Source organism: Schistocerca gregaria, chromosome 1 (genome assembly GCF_023897955.1).
Source record: "Schistocerca gregaria isolate iqSchGreg1 chromosome 1, iqSchGreg1.2, whole genome shotgun sequence".
NCBI classification, from domain to species: Eukaryota; Metazoa; Arthropoda; class Insecta; order Orthoptera; family Acrididae; genus Schistocerca; species Schistocerca gregaria.
In genome coordinates this window covers 731,637,253-731,656,945 of record NC_064920.1, presented here as the reverse complement: position 1 = coordinate 731,656,945, position 19,693 = coordinate 731,637,253, and the positions used below count along the sequence as shown (strand labels likewise).

Here is a 19,693-nt window from a genome sequence, read left to right as displayed (position 1 = left end):
ATAAAATTCAGATTTTGTTTATTACTGCAGTGAGGGGAAAAACTGAAAGTAAGGAATCTAATGTATCTTAGAAAATGTCCACTCAAAATATGCATGCTGTAAATGAAGGTCCACATTATTCAACAGAGGTAATTCACTTACTTAAAAAGCAATCAGATGTTAATGACCAGAACAGGAATACAGATTGGGCCATTAAAATAGGGGGAGAGCGGCGAGGCGGGAGTCGTATTAACAAGACACTACAAAAAGCTATGAAATAGATAAGTCATTTCTATCCTAAAATTTAGAGACCCTGACACATGAGAGGCTAGAGGAAACTACAAAATAAAATGCAGTTAATAAAAAATGAAAGGTGAAGAAATCACTATCACATTTTTGGTTTTTCCATGTTTCCTAATACTTTCACCCTTGATAAATTGGCTTTTTAGAATGATTGTGACTCAATGACTTTTTTGTGGATGTTGGTCAAGCAGATCCAATTTTAGCATTTAATGAATTTATACAATTCGTCTGTCTTAATACAAACTTTATAAAAATATACACACTTGTATTCAGTTAATTTTCTAAGGGAAGGTGTAAGCAATATGCATGGTATTGCACATGCCATGGGCTCAAGACACAAAAATATTTGTAAGATATACAGGTATACAACCTAAACATCTATCACCTTCAAGAATTTCATGTACAAGGACCATTCACAAAGGAAGACACTGTGGTAATTGTGGCAAGTGGGCAGCAACATAGACAGGGACCCTAATTATTCAATTGAGGCTGACCTGGTAAAGATAGCTTCAGCAACAAGACATGCTGGTGTTGGAAAACAGGCAACCAGAAAGCAAATTTTAATATACACATTTCATGCAAACAGCCTCTAATTGAAACTGGAGATTTTCAGAAACTGACAGAAAAATTAGGAGCTTCCAGTTGTAATCGAGCCAGTGCACAAAATTAGTTATTCTTATTGCATCATAATATCTGAGGACTTAGGGATAAATTTAATGAGTTGCTTATTTGTGTTGAAGAATTAGATTTGTGCAAACCAACTAATATAATCTCTTCTCCAAACATCATATGACCATTGGTATAGATATGTGACTGTTACAGCATTTATGTTAGCCTCTTACATCTATAGAGAAAATGTGGAGAAAGAGGAGTTGCCACATTTGTCAGAAACTGTTTTAATTTTAAGAACACTGTATTAATAAATTTTGCTCAGAGCAGCACTTACGAACTTGGGCAAAGGAACCACAATTTCATGATGAGTTTTTATGTTTGTAAATAGACACACATAACCTTCAGGAAACTTTAGCCTCTTCGTAAAAAATCTGGAAGCTATACTATCCCAACTTACAGTAAAAAAACAAGGAAGTAGTGGTTGCTGGTGATTTTAATGGAGAGTTACTGGAAAGCTCTGTCAGTGAGCAATTATTGCCATCAGTAACAATTTGAGACTGCTGTTGATAATATTTCTGTAGACAAATCTAAGGGGAAATAGTCAAATCACAAAAGAAACAGTAAATGGGCTATCTCATCTGACATGTAGTATCTTATGTTAAATGTTGAAACTTGTCGATGATTATGATGATGATGTCCCATACTCCGAGTCGGAGCGTAGGGGAACGATGCGGGAGACCCGCACCACTGTACTAGACAAGGTCCTAGTAGAGGTGGTTTGCCATTGCCTTCCTCCAACCATAATAGGGACGAATGATGATGATGAAGACGACACAACAACACCCAGTCATCTCGAGGCAGGAAAAATCCCGACCCCGCCGGGTATCGATCCCAGGACCCCATGCTCGGGAAGCAAGAACGCTACCGCGAGCTGCGGAAACTTGTCAGGATATAAAATCTATTAAATCTGAGCATGGGAGGATAATAAAGTAGTCAAAAATTGAGAATTTTAGATTGTTACTCAAAAACATGAACTGGATAGATGTTTACAATACTTCTGACTCAAATGAAAAATACAACCACTCATTTATAAAGTTACTTTCTAATTTGAAAATTGTTTTTCCCTAACGGTTACTCAACTCAAACAGAAGTCTAAAAATAAATCATGGATTACACAAGGAATAAAGATACGTGGAAAAAAGGAAACTATCTAATATTTAGGAACAGCTCTGATTTTAACATTGTTATACATCGCAAAGAATACTTCAAAATACTGAAGCAAGGAATCCAGAAATCTAAGCAGCTTTATTGTGACAAAAAGATCATTACATCAGGCAACAGAATAAAAACTAAATGGGATATACTGAAGACAGAGACAGATGGGACCAGGAAGGAACAAATAGCTCTAAAAATAAATGAGACATTGGTAACATGGGTGTGCAGTGTTGCAAACATCTTAAACAAGTACTTTGTTTCTGTTACTGACAAGTTGGTGTTATCAGACTCAGTAAGCAATGCAATGGAATGTCTGAGACCAGTCTCTACAAATTGCTTCAGTAATATGGAAATGACTCTCACTTTTCCCAAAGAAGTAGCACCCATTGTGAAATCCTTAAAATCAAAGTATTCTTGTGGTTATGATAACATATCAGCAAAGTTAATCAAAGAGTGATCATGCAAGTTGTGTTCTATCGAAGTTATTTGTGAAATATATCTCTTTATTAGTGGAACATTTGCAGAATGGCTAAAATATGCTGAAGATAAGCCTCTTTACGAGAAGGGAGATACAGAGATACCATCAAACTGTTGACCAATTTCGCTTTTGCCAGCTTTTTCAAAAATATCTGTAAAGTTGTGTTCAAGAATTGTCTTAAGCGTTTGGCTGCAAATAATGTTTTTTTCCAAGTCACAGTTTGGGTTTCTTAAAGGTTCCAACACAGAGAAGGCTATTTACTCACACAGTGAGAATGTACTGTACTTAATTCATTGGATGACAAATTAGAGGCTACTTGGATTTTTTGCAACCTGTAAAAAGCCTTTGACTGTGTGAATCACAGAATTCTTTTAAGTCAATTAGAATATTATGATGTGACTGGCAGTGCTGCAATATGCTTCAGCTCTTACCTGCCGAACAGGTAAAGTTGGTGCCCTTGGGAAATACCTGTGTAGTAAGCAATCTGTCTTCAACTAATTGGGAATTAAGTACATGTGGTGTTCCTCAAGGTTCCATCTTGGGTCCAGTGCTTTTTCTCTTGTGCATTAATGATCTCTCGTTTGTTACATTACTAGATGCTAAGTTTGTTTTCTTTGCAGACGATGCAAACATTACAGTAAATAGCAAGTCACATACATATTTAAAAATGGCAGTTAATCAATTTTTCGCTGGCATTAATAAATGGGTTAAAGCTAATTCACTGTCATTAAACTTCGAAAATACCCACTATACACAGCTCAGAATTAACTACTGATTCTCAGTATATTTATTCCTTAATGAAATTTGTTGCAAATAATAAATCTCTTTCCAACCAATAGCTCGATTCATAGTATCAGTACTGGGAATAAGAACAATCTATGTAACTACATAAATCCACTTACCTTTGTCCAAAAAGGCTCCAATATTCAGGAACAACATTTTCAGTAAATTACCAACGACCATTAAAAGCTTGACTTCATATAAAGCAAAGTTTAAAGGAAAAATTTCTGTTAGATTTCAGTTTTGAAAGTACTTAGTTGCAACAGTCAAGATTAGGTATTTTACGTATGATAAATTTATTAAAAGTGCATGACTGTTTCATTCTGACGGTGTATTAATCCTGTAAATATTATCAGTTCCAGTTTACTATAATGAACTCACATCTCCTGGCAAATGCTCAGGGAAGTGGATTATTATGTTCAAATGTTCTATGTTTTTTATGTTATACTTTCTGATGACATGTTCCACACCCATGAGAATCATCTCATTTTGGGGTGTATGGAATGAAGACTAAGTCAAAACTAATCAATTTTATCTATAGTGTAAGCAAATTGTGCTATGGTTTCTTCATTCAAATGCTAGTGTTGCTGTCTCCCTCACACGTTACAAACTTAGACCATAGATAACATCATTATATTGAAACCAGCATCTCGATCAGCTGACTGTTGGAGGCAACCACTTGCAGGTGACTGCTGCAACACTGATCAATTTAGTTTTGATGTTTTTTTAGTAAATGTTTCTTTATTAAAAGATGGAATTTTGTGCAGTATTTGGTTGCTTAAAATGTATGTGAAAAGAAGTAATATTTAATTCTACAGGTAAAGTTAATACACAATAAAAATAAAAATTGTGACCCGTTTTTCAATATTAACTCGGTGAGCTTTCAGGCGGAAGGTAAAAAATGATATCATCACAAAGCATATGCGAAAGATATTATATTTGAGAGTATGTATTTGTGTCTAAAAGTATTAACTGAATGATATGGATCATTATATATCTATCTTGTAAAAACACAGTGATCCTCAATCTAAAACCAGATGACTGGCGAAGATTTGAGATGAAAGAACATTTATATCTAACTCATTACAAGAATTATATTAAAAACAAAGATTCCAAGACTTACCAAGCGGGAAAGCGCTGGTAGATAGGCATAATAAATAAAACACACAAACACACACACAGAATTTTGAGTTTTCGCAACCGGTGGCTGCTTCATCAGGAAAGAGGGAAGGAAAAGGAAAGATGAAAGGATGTGGGTTTTAAAGGAGAGGGTAAGGAGTCATTCCAATCCCGGGAGCAGAAAGACTTACCTTAGGGGGAAAAAAGGATAGGTATATACTCGCGCGCGCGCTCACACACACACACACACACACACACACACACACACACACACACACACACACACACACACACACAAACAGACATATTTAAAGGCAAAGAGTAGGGGCAGAGATGTAAGTCGAGGCGGAAGTGTGGAGGCAAAGATGATGTTGAATGACAGGTGAGGTATGAGTGGCGGCAACTTGAAATTAGCAGAGATTGAGGCCTGGTGGATAACGAGAAGAGAGGATATATTGAAGGGCAAGGTCCCATCTCCGGAGTTCGGATAGGTTGGTGTTGGTGGGAAGTATCCAGATAACTCGGACGGTGTAACACTGTGCCAAGATGTGCTGGCCGTTACCCCCGGATACCATCCTTGTAACCATTGATGCCACTTCCCTATACACAAATATCCTGCACGTCCAGGGCCTCGCTGCAATGGAGCACTTCCTTTCACGCCGATCACCTGCCACCCTACCTAAAACCTCTTTCCGTCACCTTAGCCAGCTTCATCCTGACCCACAACTTCTTCACTTTTGAAGGCCAGACATACCAACAATTAAAGGGAACAGCCATGGGTACCAGGATGGCCCCCTCGTATGCCAACCTATTTATGGGTCGCTTAGAGGAAGCCTTCTTGGTTACCCAAGCCTGCCAACCCAAAGTTTGGTACAGATTTATTGATGACATCTTCATGATCTGGACTCACAGTGAAGAACAACTCTAGAATTTCCTCTCCAACCTCAACTCCTTTGGTTCCATCAGATTCACCTGGTCCTACTCCAAATCCCATGCCACTTTCCTAGACGTTGACCTCCATCTGTCCAATGGCCAGCTGCACACATCCGTCCACATCAAACCTACCAACAAGCAACAGTACCTCCATTATGACAGCTGCCACCCATTCCATATCAAACGGTCCCTTCCCTACAGCCTAGGCCTTCGTGGCAAACGAATCTGCTCCAGTCCTGAATCCCTCGACCAGTACACCAACAACCTGAAAACAGCTTTCGCATCCCGCAACTACCCTCCCAGCCTGGTACAGAAGCAGATAACCAGAGCCACTTCCTCATCCCCTCAAACCCAGAACCTCTCACAGAAGAACCCCAAGAGTGCCCCACTTGTGACAGGATACTTCCCGGGACTGGATCAGACTCTGAATGTGGCTCTCCAGCAGGGATACGACTTCCTAAAATCCTGCCCCCAAAATGAGATCCATCCTTCATGAAATCCTCCCCACTCCACCAAGAGTGTCTTTCCGCCGTCCACCTAACCTTCGTAACCTCTTGGTTCATCCCTATGAAATCCCCAAACCACCTTCCACCCTCTGGCTCCTACCCTTGCAACTGCCCCCGGTGTAAAACCTGTCCTATGCACCCTCCCACCACCACCACCACCTACTCCAGTCCTGTAACCCAGAAGGTGTACACGATCAAAGGCAGAGCCACGTGTCAAAGCACCCACGTGATTTACCAACTGACCTGCCTACACTGTGACGCTTTCTATGTGGGAATGACCAGCAACAAACTGTCCATTCGCATGAATGGACACAGGCAGACAGTGTTTGTTGGTAATGAGGATCACCCTGTGGCTAAACATGCCTTGGTGCACGGCCAGCACATCTTGGCACGAATTTTCTCTCTGATCACCATTTTCTAATATATGATGCTTCTTATCTCAATATCATTCCAATATGTGCACTGGATTAAGCAAAAGTAATAAATGATAAATTCTTATTTTGTATAAAAACCAGACGTTATGGAGAGAAATGAATGTCATTTCTGGTAAAGGTGTAATAAAAGCAAAGGTGTTATAAAACATATCAAATATATTGGTGAGTAATGATCAGAAAACTAATTGCTTCCTGCCAAACTGATATCTTGTCCTGTGCTCCTGTGGAACCAATGAACTAAATGGCCTCAGTGCTACAAATCCAGAAATTTACCAAAGAATTATACAATACAGTGTTCAAACATTTATTATACTTTCACCTGGCCAAATATAAAGGTGATAACTACCACATGAATATTGGGAATTTAAGAGAAATTAGATTAACTGCACTGTAACCTGCGTAATGCTAACATATAAGCTTACCATATTTTGTGTGTCCAACTCAGGATGTATTACCATTTTTTTTAGTCTAACCCTTAACATATTTTAGAAATTATTTAAAAGCGTAATAAGTTTACTGAAACATTAAATTTTGTTTATTGAGCTGCACTTTTCACTAGACATGGTGTTTTTCAGAAATGGCTTATGTACAGTGTGGGCTGCCTAACCAAGTCTCTCTAAATCACTTTTAACTTTTCTAAACACATTTTCATCCCCCTTTCTCTTCCCACCACCATCATTACTGTTAGTGTTATAAGGAGTATAATAAATCAACTTTTCTTCAGGTTCATATTTCTTTACGCACTGCAAAAGACGCCAAATCAAAATTTCAGTAGTATCACCTGACACATTGTCAAAACTTACAAGTTATCATTTATGACCGAAAAGTTTCAAATTTAAAAGTTTGACTTGAATTCCCTCCTTCAGACTGAAATGACATGCAACAACCGGAGCAAGTTTTACTTCACTTCTGTTACATAATTAATGTTTCCCAAAGAGCACAAAAAATTGCAAAACAAAGGTGATAATTACCTCTGTTTCAGTTCGAGCAGTTGAAAATTTTAGTTCATATAATGTTTTAACTAGTTTACATGTGCATCCTGATGTTTTGAAATTTGAGTTTATACCTAACAGTGTGGTATGAAAATGTAACCTTGTGAGCAATACACTCCAGACCACAATTCGCAGCCTTCGGTTTAAAAAATTATCATATGTTTGGTGGAGTAGTAGCATCAATAGCACTACTATGTTTAGCTGTTTTCACATGGTCTTCATATGCAACAGAAAATTCTCCAGTACGTAGTCTGCAATACTCATTGTTGCTGTCAATACACAATTTCAAAAATTTGTATTTCACTTGCAAGTTAAAATTAAAAGCACACTTTCTTTTACCCATAGTCACATGATAAGACAAAACAAGTAGAGAGAAAATGATCAGAAAGTGTAAACAAGTTACTTCACACACAAAAACAGCACAAACACATTGCACCTAATGTGCTGCCGAATGACTAATAGTAAGTGAAAAGTTGTGGCATAACTGGTTGCTACACTTTCCCATTGATGTCACTGGTTGCTCCAATGTCAGCTGAGAGAGGCACGGCCATAAGAGAATGTTTAAAAATGTGATGCTAAACATATAGGTCTAAAATTAAAATAAATCATCGCCAGTCAAAACATTCTCTGTCCCCAGACGTTTTTGCAACCCTGGACAGCTCTAAAGAACTAGGACTGTCTGGGCCAATTTCAGGCGCATGGTAAGCGTACCAATACATGAAGTCATGCAGTGCTTGATTTTAGCTATAAATGAGAAAAGCTCTAAATGTCGGTTCCGATTGAGATAATGCTTAATGACAGAAATTCAGATTATTAACCTCTGCCATGCGACTTGGATATCGGTTTCAATCTTAGACACAGCAGAGACCGAAGTGTACGCAATTTATATGTATCTGAGGTTTAAGGTTAAAATGCAGCTTATGTCACATACGGGGAGAGACTACCTTATCTAACTTGTTGGTAATAGTTTTATAAGACCTGTACTTCTGCTTACTTATCAGTTACTTTCAGTTTCTTCTTCAACACAATAGCCCTTGATGGGCCAAGGCCTCTACAACACTCTGCCTCCATGCATCTTTGTTCTCTGCCTTTTTCTTCCAAGTATCATTTTCTGCTCACTAGAGTCGTAACAGCTGGACACAAGACTATTTTCTGCGTATAGCAATCTCTGGTTCCCAAATGATGAATCCGTTATATGTTGTCCAAGCATAGCAGTGTCAGGGATATATTGGGTGCATTTATTGGAATACACTTTTAATAAAACATGATTTGTGTAACATTGTTTTGCATCCCCTAAAGCTTGCAGACATTTCATACTCATAACTTAGTAACTGACTGTTTAAAAATAAAAATGTTCTTTCACAAAAGATTGTACTCTGATTTATGACTCAAGCTCTATTGTCGGTGTCATTGAGACAAATTGTAGAATTAATATTCAGCTTTTCAGTAGCTGCATCCAGCTGGTATATAATCCTTTAACAAAAATTGATAGCTTAATTTCAGTGTCCATTATACTTGATCTTGAAATTCTTCATTACATCAGCATTTGAGCTACACCAAAATGTGTTATTTATAAAATATTACACTTCATGAGTAACACTAATGAGCCACTTTGTGAACCATTAATTCAAAGCTGGCTTGATTCTTAATTTAGTTCATGGTGAAATCAATATAATCTATGCTACTTTACATTATTTTAATCATTTTTAATCTCTCTCCATTTTAAATACCAACCTTCATATCTTAACATAATCACTGCATACATTTAGGGTCATTTATTCAGGTATACCAAGCTGAATATAAAAAGACTAATTCAACTGAATGTCAGTACACTGATTATAATGTTGCTTCAAACTGACGGAGGAAGGTTAAGAATTGTAGAAGTTAATGAATCAGTGTTAAGGCCATTAAAAAAATAGAATTAGCTCACTTTGACAAGATTGGGGATGGAATTTGAATGTTACTCGTTTAAGGAACTGTTTTGATATTACCAGGGATTGCACAGAAAATGGCCTCTAATATGTAAGCATGCACGATAGTAATTATAGATGCCCCTCCCCCCCCACCCTCTCTCTCTCTCTCTCTCTCTCTCTCTCTCTCTCTCTCTCTCTCTCTCTCTTTCTCTTAAGATTTTGAATTTGGTTTCACTGCAAAATTGTATGATGTCTATTGTAAAAAAAAAAAAAAAAAAAAAAAAAAAAAAAAAAAAAAGAAAAAAAAAGAGAGAGAGAGACCCATCACTGGTCCTCATCACCTTTGCAGACATTCTGTATTGTTTTTTGTTGGTTGTCTGAAATAATTCTAACAAAAGCTTTTGCCCACCATTTCTTCCACACGGATCTTGAACACGCGTGAATTTTAAAAATTCCTTAAGATTATTATCAGTGAGAAAAAGAGACATAAAAGACTGAAGGCAAAGCTGTGAAAAATATGCCAGAGTAAAGAACTGATGTGTTTGTAAGCACACATACAGGCATTTGAAGTATGAATTAAACTGTTAACATTATTGTTTTATGATAAAATGTTCCAAAATACAACTTTTTACAGATTCTATCAATTCTGTCCTGGTTTGTTTAGTTTAGCTTTATAAAACTTCCGCTGTCCCGACTTTTTTCCTTCCAGTGTAATGAAATGATCCTTAAACAAAACTGAGTTGGTCCACATAAAAAAGAGAGAAGAAAATTGCCAATTTCGCTCATTTTATCTGAATATTTGTCTTAACAAAAAAGCACCTTAAATTTCCTAAGAGAATTTCCCTTTACCTCCCGTGGGTCGCAGTTTCTCCATACTGACCCAGTTAAAGAAAATACTGCTTATATATAGATAAGTTGGCTTCTAGGTGGCATAACAAGGTAAAATGTGCACCAGATTTTAAGTTAGACCTCCAACAACTTAACTGTGAAAAATGCATCCAATTTTGTGGAGTAGTTCTTGCATTATATACAAACACACGGACAGACAAACAAAAATTCTAAAAGCAATTGTTTTTGATTCTGTTGCTGTTATAAAGTGCCCCATATTAAGTTTTATGAAATATCTCCTATGTACAGGCACTGGCCAGTTAAAATTTTACTATATGTATAGATGTTGTTATAGAGCTTCACTATAATTTATATTGTGGACAGAGTCTGTTAATATACGCTTCATCACTTGTCTTGAAAACATACGAATGGGGAAAAATCTGCTGCATGAAGTTCAGCTAAAAATGTATTGCATAACAGTTTTGTGAACATTATCACTCGTTATGCACATATTTTTCCCTATATCCTGTCATTCCATAACTAGTTCCCACATGTCAGCAAGAAATTTCATTTGAGTTAAGCTTTTCCTTGGAACTATTTCTTTTTTTTAATTTGCACTTACCTATAAAACATGCCTTTACTCTACCTAATCCTCCAGTAATAAATGTTGGTTATTCCTCATTCTGACAATGACCATCTCTATCCATTTACTATTGTTGTTCAGACTCTGTATCCAAATTGTCATCTTCCCATTTCACGTGACAAATTCTTATTTTCTTTCGATCCTGATTTAGATTTTCCATGGTTTTCCTATGTAATTTAGCGCCATTTCCAGAGTGATTTCTTTGAAATCCAGGCTTCTGTTCCATCTCTAATGATCTTGTCACTGTGATGGAATATTAAATGTTGATCTTCCATCACTTATACTATGAGTAGTGCTTACGCTTGTACAATAACTATTTCTACATTGTTTTCACGTGTACAGACATGACACAATAAATATTTGGTTCTTTTAGTGCTCCTGGAGGACCAAGTGCTAGAAGTGGACATAGAATGGTAAATGTGAAGAAAAAACTCATAGTGTTTGGTGGTTTCAGAGACAATGTAAGAGATTACCAATATTTTAATGATATTTATGCTTTTAATATGGAGGATTACACATGGAAAAAATTAGAACCATCAGGTAATAATGTACAGCTTCTAATAGTATAACCAATGTCACTTATGTAAAGAACTAATCAGCCTATTCAATACATTGTTTAAACTCATTATTTCTTTATACAGGTACTGCTCCTGTTCCACGATCAGGATGTCAGATGCTTGCACTCTTTGACAACAGAATATTGATCTTTGGAGGTTATCATAAAGAAAAACTCAAAAAAGATGTTGATAAAGGAGTGATCCATACAGACATGTTCTTGTTGTCCATGGACAGTAAGTAACAGCTTTATTTAGAAGAGGGAAGATACTTGCGTTATGTCAGCAGCACAGCACCTACCTTAGGTTAGGGAGAACAGAAACTGACCAGCATAATTGTAGTATACTGAATCCATTCAAACAGTTGTTTGTTACTTTATTAAAAAGATAGTGTGAAGGTCAAACTGTATTTTTACTGTTAATAAAACAGTGCTCACCTTCAGTGAATTCCTTCACTCATTGCCAAAAATCTTTATATTCCATTTTTTGGGTGGAATATTTGCCCTCAAAAATTTTTTCACAGTCCTCTGGGTGATGTATCCACACACATTTTTCTTCTTTTTTGTAGCTTCAAAGCTGCTGCTAATTGAAAATTACCACTTTATTGGCAAACTGGACTGCTTCTTTATGTTGTCATTATGCTTTTCATTCTGCACATGACAAAATACTGTTTTTACACTACCATGAAATTCTACTATCACAGTATTTATAAAAAGTCATTGATTTATAAGAAGCATAAAATGCTTCAGTTCCAAATTCCCATGCTCTATGGTCAGCAGTCACAGCCAGTAACGGATACAGAAAAACCTCAAGGAGGGGACACTAAAGATATCTTGAGGTACCTTTACTTTTACTGTAATAAAAAATAATAGTCACGTGCAAAGTTTAAGAAAGTTTTATTTAAACTGATTGTACACATATACAGGACAATGCCATCTTATGATATAAAAAGGTTACAGTTGTGATTCTCTTCATTGAACGATGAATTCGGTGTGCCCATTCTTCCTGGTAGTGGCCCCGCAAAGGGGGGGGACGCGCGCCCCCCCTTCTGTATCCGCCACTGGTCACAGCGGCTTTGGCATTTTCATAATTGTGAATTACTTAAGCACATGTGTTCATCACTGAGTTTAAGATACACAGAACAGAGCCAGCATTTGCTCTCACACAAGATTTCGCAGGAAAGGGATAGTATCAATAGCTGCCAACTTTGAACATCTGTGAACAGCTGCATGACCAAAAGTGTCTAGCAATACAAATTATGACTGACTAAATAATTGCATAGTTTTGATTTGACTTCAGAAACTGTTCCAACAACTTTTAAAAGCTATATTCAAATAATTATGGCAATACTATATAATATATTTGTAAGTTAATACATACACTCCTGGAAATTGAAATAAGAACACCGTGAATTCATTGTCCCAGGAAGGGGAAACTTTATTGACACATTCCTGGGGTCAGATACATCACATGATCACACTGACAGAACCACAGGCACATAGACACAGGCAACAGAGCATGCACAATGTCGGCACTAGTGCAGTGTATATCCACCTTTCGCAGCAATGCAGCCTGCTATTCTCCCATGGAGACGATCGTAGAGATGCTGGATGTAGTCCTGTGGAACGGCTTGCCATGCCATTTCCACCTGGCGCCTCAGTTGGACCAGCGTTCCTGCTGGACGTGCAGACCACGTGAGACGATGCTTCATCCAGTCCCAAACATGCTCAATGGGGGACAGATCCGGAGATCTTGCTGGCCAGGGTAGTTGACTTACACCTTCTAGAGCACGTTGGGTGGCACGGGATACATGCGGACGTGCATTGTCCTGTTGGAACAACAAGTTCCCTTGCCGGTCTAGGAATGGTAGAACGATGGGTTCGATGACGGTTTGGATGTACCGTGCACTATTCAGTGTCCCCTCGACGATCACCAGAGGTGTACGGCCAGTGTAGGAGATCGCTCCCCACACCATGATGCCGGGTGTTGGCCCTGTGTGCCTCAGTCGTATGCAGTCCTGATTGTGGCGCTCACCTGCACGGCGCCAAAAACGCATACGACCATCATTGGCACCAAGGCAGAAGCGACTCTCATCGCTGAAGACGACACGTCTCCATTCGTCCCTCCATTCACGTCTGTCGCGACACCACTGGAGGCGGGCTGCACGATATTGGGGCATGAGCGGAAGACGGCCTAACGGTGTGCGGGACCGTAGCCCAGCTTCATGGAGGCGGTTGCGAATGGTCCTCGCTGATACCCCAGGAGCAACAGTGTCCCTAATTTGCTGGGAAGTGGCGGTGCTGTCCCTACGGCACTGCGTAGGATTCTACGGTCTTGGCGTGCATCCGTGCGTCGCTGCGGTCCGGTCCCAGGTTGACGGGCACGCGCACCTTCCGCCGACCACTGGCGACAACATCGATGTACTGTGGAGACCTCACGCCCCACGTGTTGAGCAATTCGGCGGTACGTCCACCCGGCCTCCCGCATGCCCACTATACGCCCTCGCTCAAAGTCCGTCGACGGCCAACACCGCGGTTCCTGGTGTGTCCGCTGTGCCGTGCGTGTGATCATTGCTTGTACAGCCCTCTCGCAGTGTCCGGAGCAAGTATGGTGGGTCTGACACACCGGTGTCAATGTGTTCTTTTTTTCCATTTCCAGGAGTGTATTATGAGCTGAGTTTACTTTGTGATGGATAAGAGTTTGTCTTGCTTTTAATCAAGCAACAAATGCTGAAAGGTTTCATCTAATCGAAATATAAATTGCATAATATATTTAAATTTTTGAAAATGTTATAGAAATACACACTAACAGCAGTAAAACATACCATTCAACCATGACTACCACCTTACCATTGCACACAATATTGTTTAATCACTAAGGTTGGCAGCAAGCAGACACAAAATACCTCTAGTCTCATTTCTTAACACAGGAAATGAACTATTAATTTAAACTAAGTCATATGCAACAATTGGCCCTGACAAGTCAGATTTACAATTTTTTTATCGAGGAGCAGGGAAAAATGCTATTTTCCATGACATTTAGTTAAAAAATAGCTGATTTCACAACTTGTTTGGAGACTGTTTTCCACCAAAAGTAACTCAAGTTAGACCAAAGTCTACAAAAGAAACCATAGTTTCTCAAGAAATGAAAGAATCTTGAAGACAAACGGAAACTGTGTATGTCAGGCAGAGACAGTGTTCATACTATAACTCATTACAACATGTACTGCAAATTTTGAAGGTAGTAATACAGACTTCAAATCAAATGCATTATGAGAAAAAGATAGTCACATAAATTAACACCACAGGATACAGCAGAGAAGGACGTTGTTAAAACCAGAGATGAGGAGAAGCAAATACCTTTAAGAGCAAGTGATACATTCGTAACAGATGTGTGCAATGTCACAAAACTGTGTAACAAGCATTTCATGACTTACTGAAAAGATAGTCATCACATAGGGTTCAGTAGATACTGCCCTGGAATCTGACAGGCCATTACAAACAGTAACTTTACTGGTATGAGTGTGACTCTCATTACACCAGAAAAAGTAATATCCACAATATCTTTTAAAAAAACTAGTGGTAATGATGAATTTTGTAACACACACAGTTATTTGTGTAACCAGTCATTTAAAACTGAAACATTTCTCGACTGGTTGAAATAAGCTAAAGTTAATCTTCTGTATAAGAAAGGAGAAATAGACGTACCATACATCTTTTATCCACCTTGAAAAAGGTAGTATACAGGTGCCCTCTTAACAACATGACTGCAAATAATACATTTAAAGTCACAGCGTGGGTATCTAAAGGGTTCATATACTGAGAAGGCTGTTTACACATGCAGTGAAAATGTACTTAATTCATAGAACAACAAATTAAAGGTTGCTGGCATAGCGTGATGTGTTAAAGATGGTTTGACTGTGTCAATCACAATGTCCTTTTAAATAAATTACAATATTATAGTGTAGCAAAAGATGCCATCACATTGTTCAGATCTTATCTCTCTGACAGGAAGCATACGGTTACAATAGGAAAGTGTCTTGCATTGAGCTATCAGCTGTCATCCAGCTGGGGAGTAATTGATGTGGTGTCACACAATACTCCTTCTTAGGGCTCTTACTTTTTCTTTGTGTGTGTTAGTGACCATTCATCAGTAACATTACAAGATGCCTTCTTTTATATACACAAACTTTGCAATAAACAGCAAAGCATGTTTTAGAAATAGTGGCTAATGAAATTTCCACAAATATTAATAAATGTTTGGAGGCAATACTTTGTCACTAACCTTTGAAAAGACACACTGTATGCAGTACAGAGCTGGAAAGAAGTGTCCTGCCCCTCCTGCCATCCCAATATTGTGTCTAAAATATGAAACTGACAGTGGAAAATCCTTGGTATTGTGACTTGTAATAAATACAATTTTCGGGGAGCATCCTACAGAACTGCTGAAGTGTGTAACCAAATTCAAATGTCAGGCATTGGTGATTAAAAATTTAGAAAAAGTTTCATATTTCACTTACTTTCATTCTGTAATGTCATATAGAATTATTTTTGGGGCACCTCATCAAGCCAAGCTAAACTAGTTTTCTGAATCCAAAAATGTGTAATACAAATTATTGATAGTATGAACTCAAGAGTGTCCTACAGAGGTCTGTTCAATTTACTGGCAATATTAACTACTGCTTCCCAGTATGTTTATTCCATGGAGAAGCTTCTTATAAATAATTTAAAACCTTGAATGGAACAATGACAATATTATGAAAAGGATAGATTGCTACTCACTGTATAGTGAAGATATTGAGTCTCAGGCAGATGGAACAAAACGACTGTTAAACAAGCAAGCTTTCCGTAAAAAGGTATATTACACACGCACACACACAAGGCCAAAAGCTTACTTGTTTAGCAGTCTCTTTGTTGTACCTGTCTTTTCATAAACTGTCATTATAAATAATATATCTCTTTTGAAAAGGACAGCTAAGTTCATGGAATCAATAATAGAAATAAGAGTTATCTATATAAAAATTTAGTTGCATATCTCGGTCCAGAAAGGTTATTCAAATATACTCATTTCAGTAATTTACCAAGAGCAATAATAAATTTTAGCTGCTAATGAAGTGAAGTTTAAGAGGAGCTTAAAGGGTTTGTAAGTTTCTTAGTAGACCATTTGGTATATGTAGAGCGTTAAATCCATTAAATATACTGTTTATATTAAGAAATGTGAATAGTAAGAACAGTTGAATGAATCAAGATATTGGACATTTTATTTAAACATTGTGTAAATATTACAGAGGAAGCAATTTTCAGTATGGTAATGTAATTGGTGTAAAAAAGTAGAGCAAAATTGCTTTCTTTTTGATGATGTCTGACTGAGATAGCATAAGAATTATTAGTGTATATACATTTACATGTTTGCAGCAAGTTTTTTATTACAGAATGTTGAATCAGAACACCTATCAGCTGTCTAAATTTTCAAATCATTATTTTATTGAACAACCAGTTTTTGCATTATATTACACCATCTTGAGGCCCCCTGACTGACTTGTAGGAATCCGCCTGCGGGTTCGAGGGTTAGAATAGGCTCGCGGTATTCCTGCCTGTCGTAAGAGGCGACTAAAAGGAGTCTCAAACTTTTCGGCCTTGTATGATGGTCCCCTGTTGGGTTTGACCTCTATCTCTCAAAATTTTCCGAAGAGTGAGCCGATTGAGGAAGGGTGCCTTACTTGGTGCATTGTGTCCATCTTGCGATCAGACCTTTCTCCAGCTTATACACCGTTGAACTGCAGTCCTGTCCGCTCTCCATCTCTTGGGCATGACTCTTTTTCTGCGTGCAGATAACACCTTGCACTGTGCAGTGCCTCTTTCTGCACCGACGGCGACCATGGACCACATGTTACCTAACATCCAGCATGGTAGCCAGTCCATTGTGGTGGGGCCGCCATGTACCCTGTTGGTTGTAGCCCCCTGACAACACAGGGATCGCTCTACTGATGCCTGCGCCATTAACTCCCCACGTATGCCAAGGAGTAGATGCCTATCCTCCTGGGGTATCGGGACTCCCGGCAACGTCCATCCTGCCAGGTGGCTCTTGCCGTGGCTGGGTGGCGCCCGTGGGGAGGTCCCTTGGTCGGAGTAGGTGGCATCAGGGCGGATGACCCGCAATGAAGCGTGGTACATCGTCTCTCGCTGGTGGCCAGCCGCCAGCAGTCTCTAAGCGTTCTCCGGCTCAGTTTAACGCTCAGAAGTACGATCCGAAAACATTCTCCTCCCTGGCGACACCGTGGGAGGAACGTAAGTCTCAGGATGGCAGTAGCAGTTATTCGCCTCGCTTCTTAGTTTGTACCAGGGTTGATGGGGAGTTTTTTCTCTCCACAAAGCCTCAGTTCTTCGTCGAGCATTTAGAGGACAACTTTGGGGAGGTGGAGGGCTTGTCAAAAATGCGCTCTGGGTCAGTCCTGCTACAAACGGCATCCTCTGCCCAGTCACGACGGTTACTCGCTTGTGACAAGTTGGGGGATGTTGCCGTTATGATCACACCCCATAAGAGTTTAAATATGGTCCAGGGAGTTATTTACCATAGGGATCTTCTTTTGCAGTCTGATGAAGAGCTGCGCGCCAATTTAGAGCGCCGAGGTGTACATTTCGTCCGGCGCATTCATCGGGGTCCGAAGGAAAATCAGATTGCTACCGGTGCCTTCATCTTGGCCTTCGAAGGGGATACATTACCGGAAAAAGTCAAGGTGATGGTCTACCGATGTGACGTTAAGCCCTATATCCCTCCCCCGATGCAGTGCTTTAAGTGCTGGAAGTTCGGCCATATGTCTTCTCGCTGCACTTCCAGCCTCACATGTCGAGATACTCCTCCCAATACTCCATGTGCCCCGCCTCCCATCTGTGTCATCTGCGGGGAGCACCATTCACCTTGCTCACCAGACTGCCGAATTTTCCAGAAAGAGCGTAAAATCATGGAATACAAGACCCTGGATCGACTAACTTATACTGAGGTTATACGACCGACTCCATCCTGTGAGAATGACATCTTCCTACGCTGCTCCTACAACACCTGTGCTAGCCCCGTCTGTTTCTCCAATTGTGGCCGGATCGACGAGTAGTACAACTACTCCTGCCCCCTCGCCAGTGGGGGGCTCTAACCACCGGGTTGCTCCTGCGCCACCTACCTCAGGAGCAACACCATCCCACCCATCGGGGACATCCGTCCCCACTTCTAAGCCGGAGAAGTGTCCAACTTCTTCGGCTTCTCACGCTCGCAAGGGGTCCCTTGGGTCCCTCTCTTCCCAGGTTTCCGCCAGCGAGAAGCCTGACGACCGACAATGGCGTAAGTGCCCGCAATCAGCTGGTCGTAGGCTTCACGATCCTCCTCCGTCCTGGAGACTGAAACGGTGAAGCCCTCCCAGCCGGTGCGACACAAGTAACGGCGTGAGAAACCCAAGAATAGCTCTCAGCCCAAGGAACTCACGGTGGCAGCCATCACACCGCAACCTTCCAGCTCTGCGCTGAGGATGCGGTGGAGATTCTGGCGTCCGCTGAGTACCTCGATCTCGCCGGTCCATCAGACGCCATGGAAAGCACTATGACAGGTGCTAAATCGGAGGCAGCAGGTGACCCAGTGGCGTAATCTCCTTCCCAGTCCCGTCACGCCTTTCTCAGCCATGGACAACACCATCCTCCAGTGGAACTGCAGCGGTTTCTTCCACCATCTAGCTGAGCGCCGCCAACTTATCAGCCTTCACCCTTTCCTCTGCATTGCTCTGCAGGAAACTTGGTTTCCGGCAATACGAACCCCCGCCCTCCGTGGCTATCGGGGTTATTATAAGAACCGGGCAGCCTATGAAAGGGTGTCTGGTGGTGTCTGCATCTATGTCCTGAACTCTCTTCACAGAGAGTCTGTACCTCTCCACACACCTTTAGAGGCTGTTGCTGTTCGGGTGTGGATGCCACAGGCTGTTACCGTCTGCAGTCTTTACCTTCCACCGGATGGTGATGTCGCGCAGCATGTCCTGGCTGCTCTGATAGCTCAGTTGCCTCCACCTTTCCTGTTACTGGGCGACTTTAACGCCCATAACCATCTGTGGGGTGGGTCAGTGGCAACAGGTCGAGGCGCCATCGTTGAGCATTTATTGGCGCAGCTCGATCTCTCGATCTTAAATGATGGTGCCTTCACACACTTCAGTGTGGTGCATGGCACATACCCCGCCATTGACCTTTCCATCTGTAGCCCTAGCCTCTTACCGTCTGTCCAGTGGAGAGTGCATGACGACCTGTGTGGTAGTGACCACTTTCCGATCTTTCTGTCACTGCCACAGCGTCTGTCTTCTGGGCGCCCTAGCAGATGGGCTATGAATCAGGCTGACTGGGACTTGTTCTCCTCCGCTGCCGCTATTGAGCCT

The 19,693-nt window shown here is 40.2% G+C and overlaps 1 protein-coding gene across 2 annotated transcripts in view; it reads left to right on the top strand.

Moving 5' to 3' along the window:
* Positions 1-19,693, top strand: part of LOC126267191 (kelch domain-containing protein 4) — a 44,542-nt gene that overhangs the window by 7,096 nt on the left and 17,753 nt on the right. For both annotated transcript variants that reach the window (XM_049972163.1, XM_049972171.1), the window contains 2 exons: positions 11,109-11,275; positions 11,377-11,526. In XM_049972163.1, coding sequence (XP_049828120.1) covers positions 11,109-11,275; positions 11,377-11,526 — 317 coding nt within the window. The remainder of the gene's footprint in view (positions 1-11,108; positions 11,276-11,376; positions 11,527-19,693) is intronic.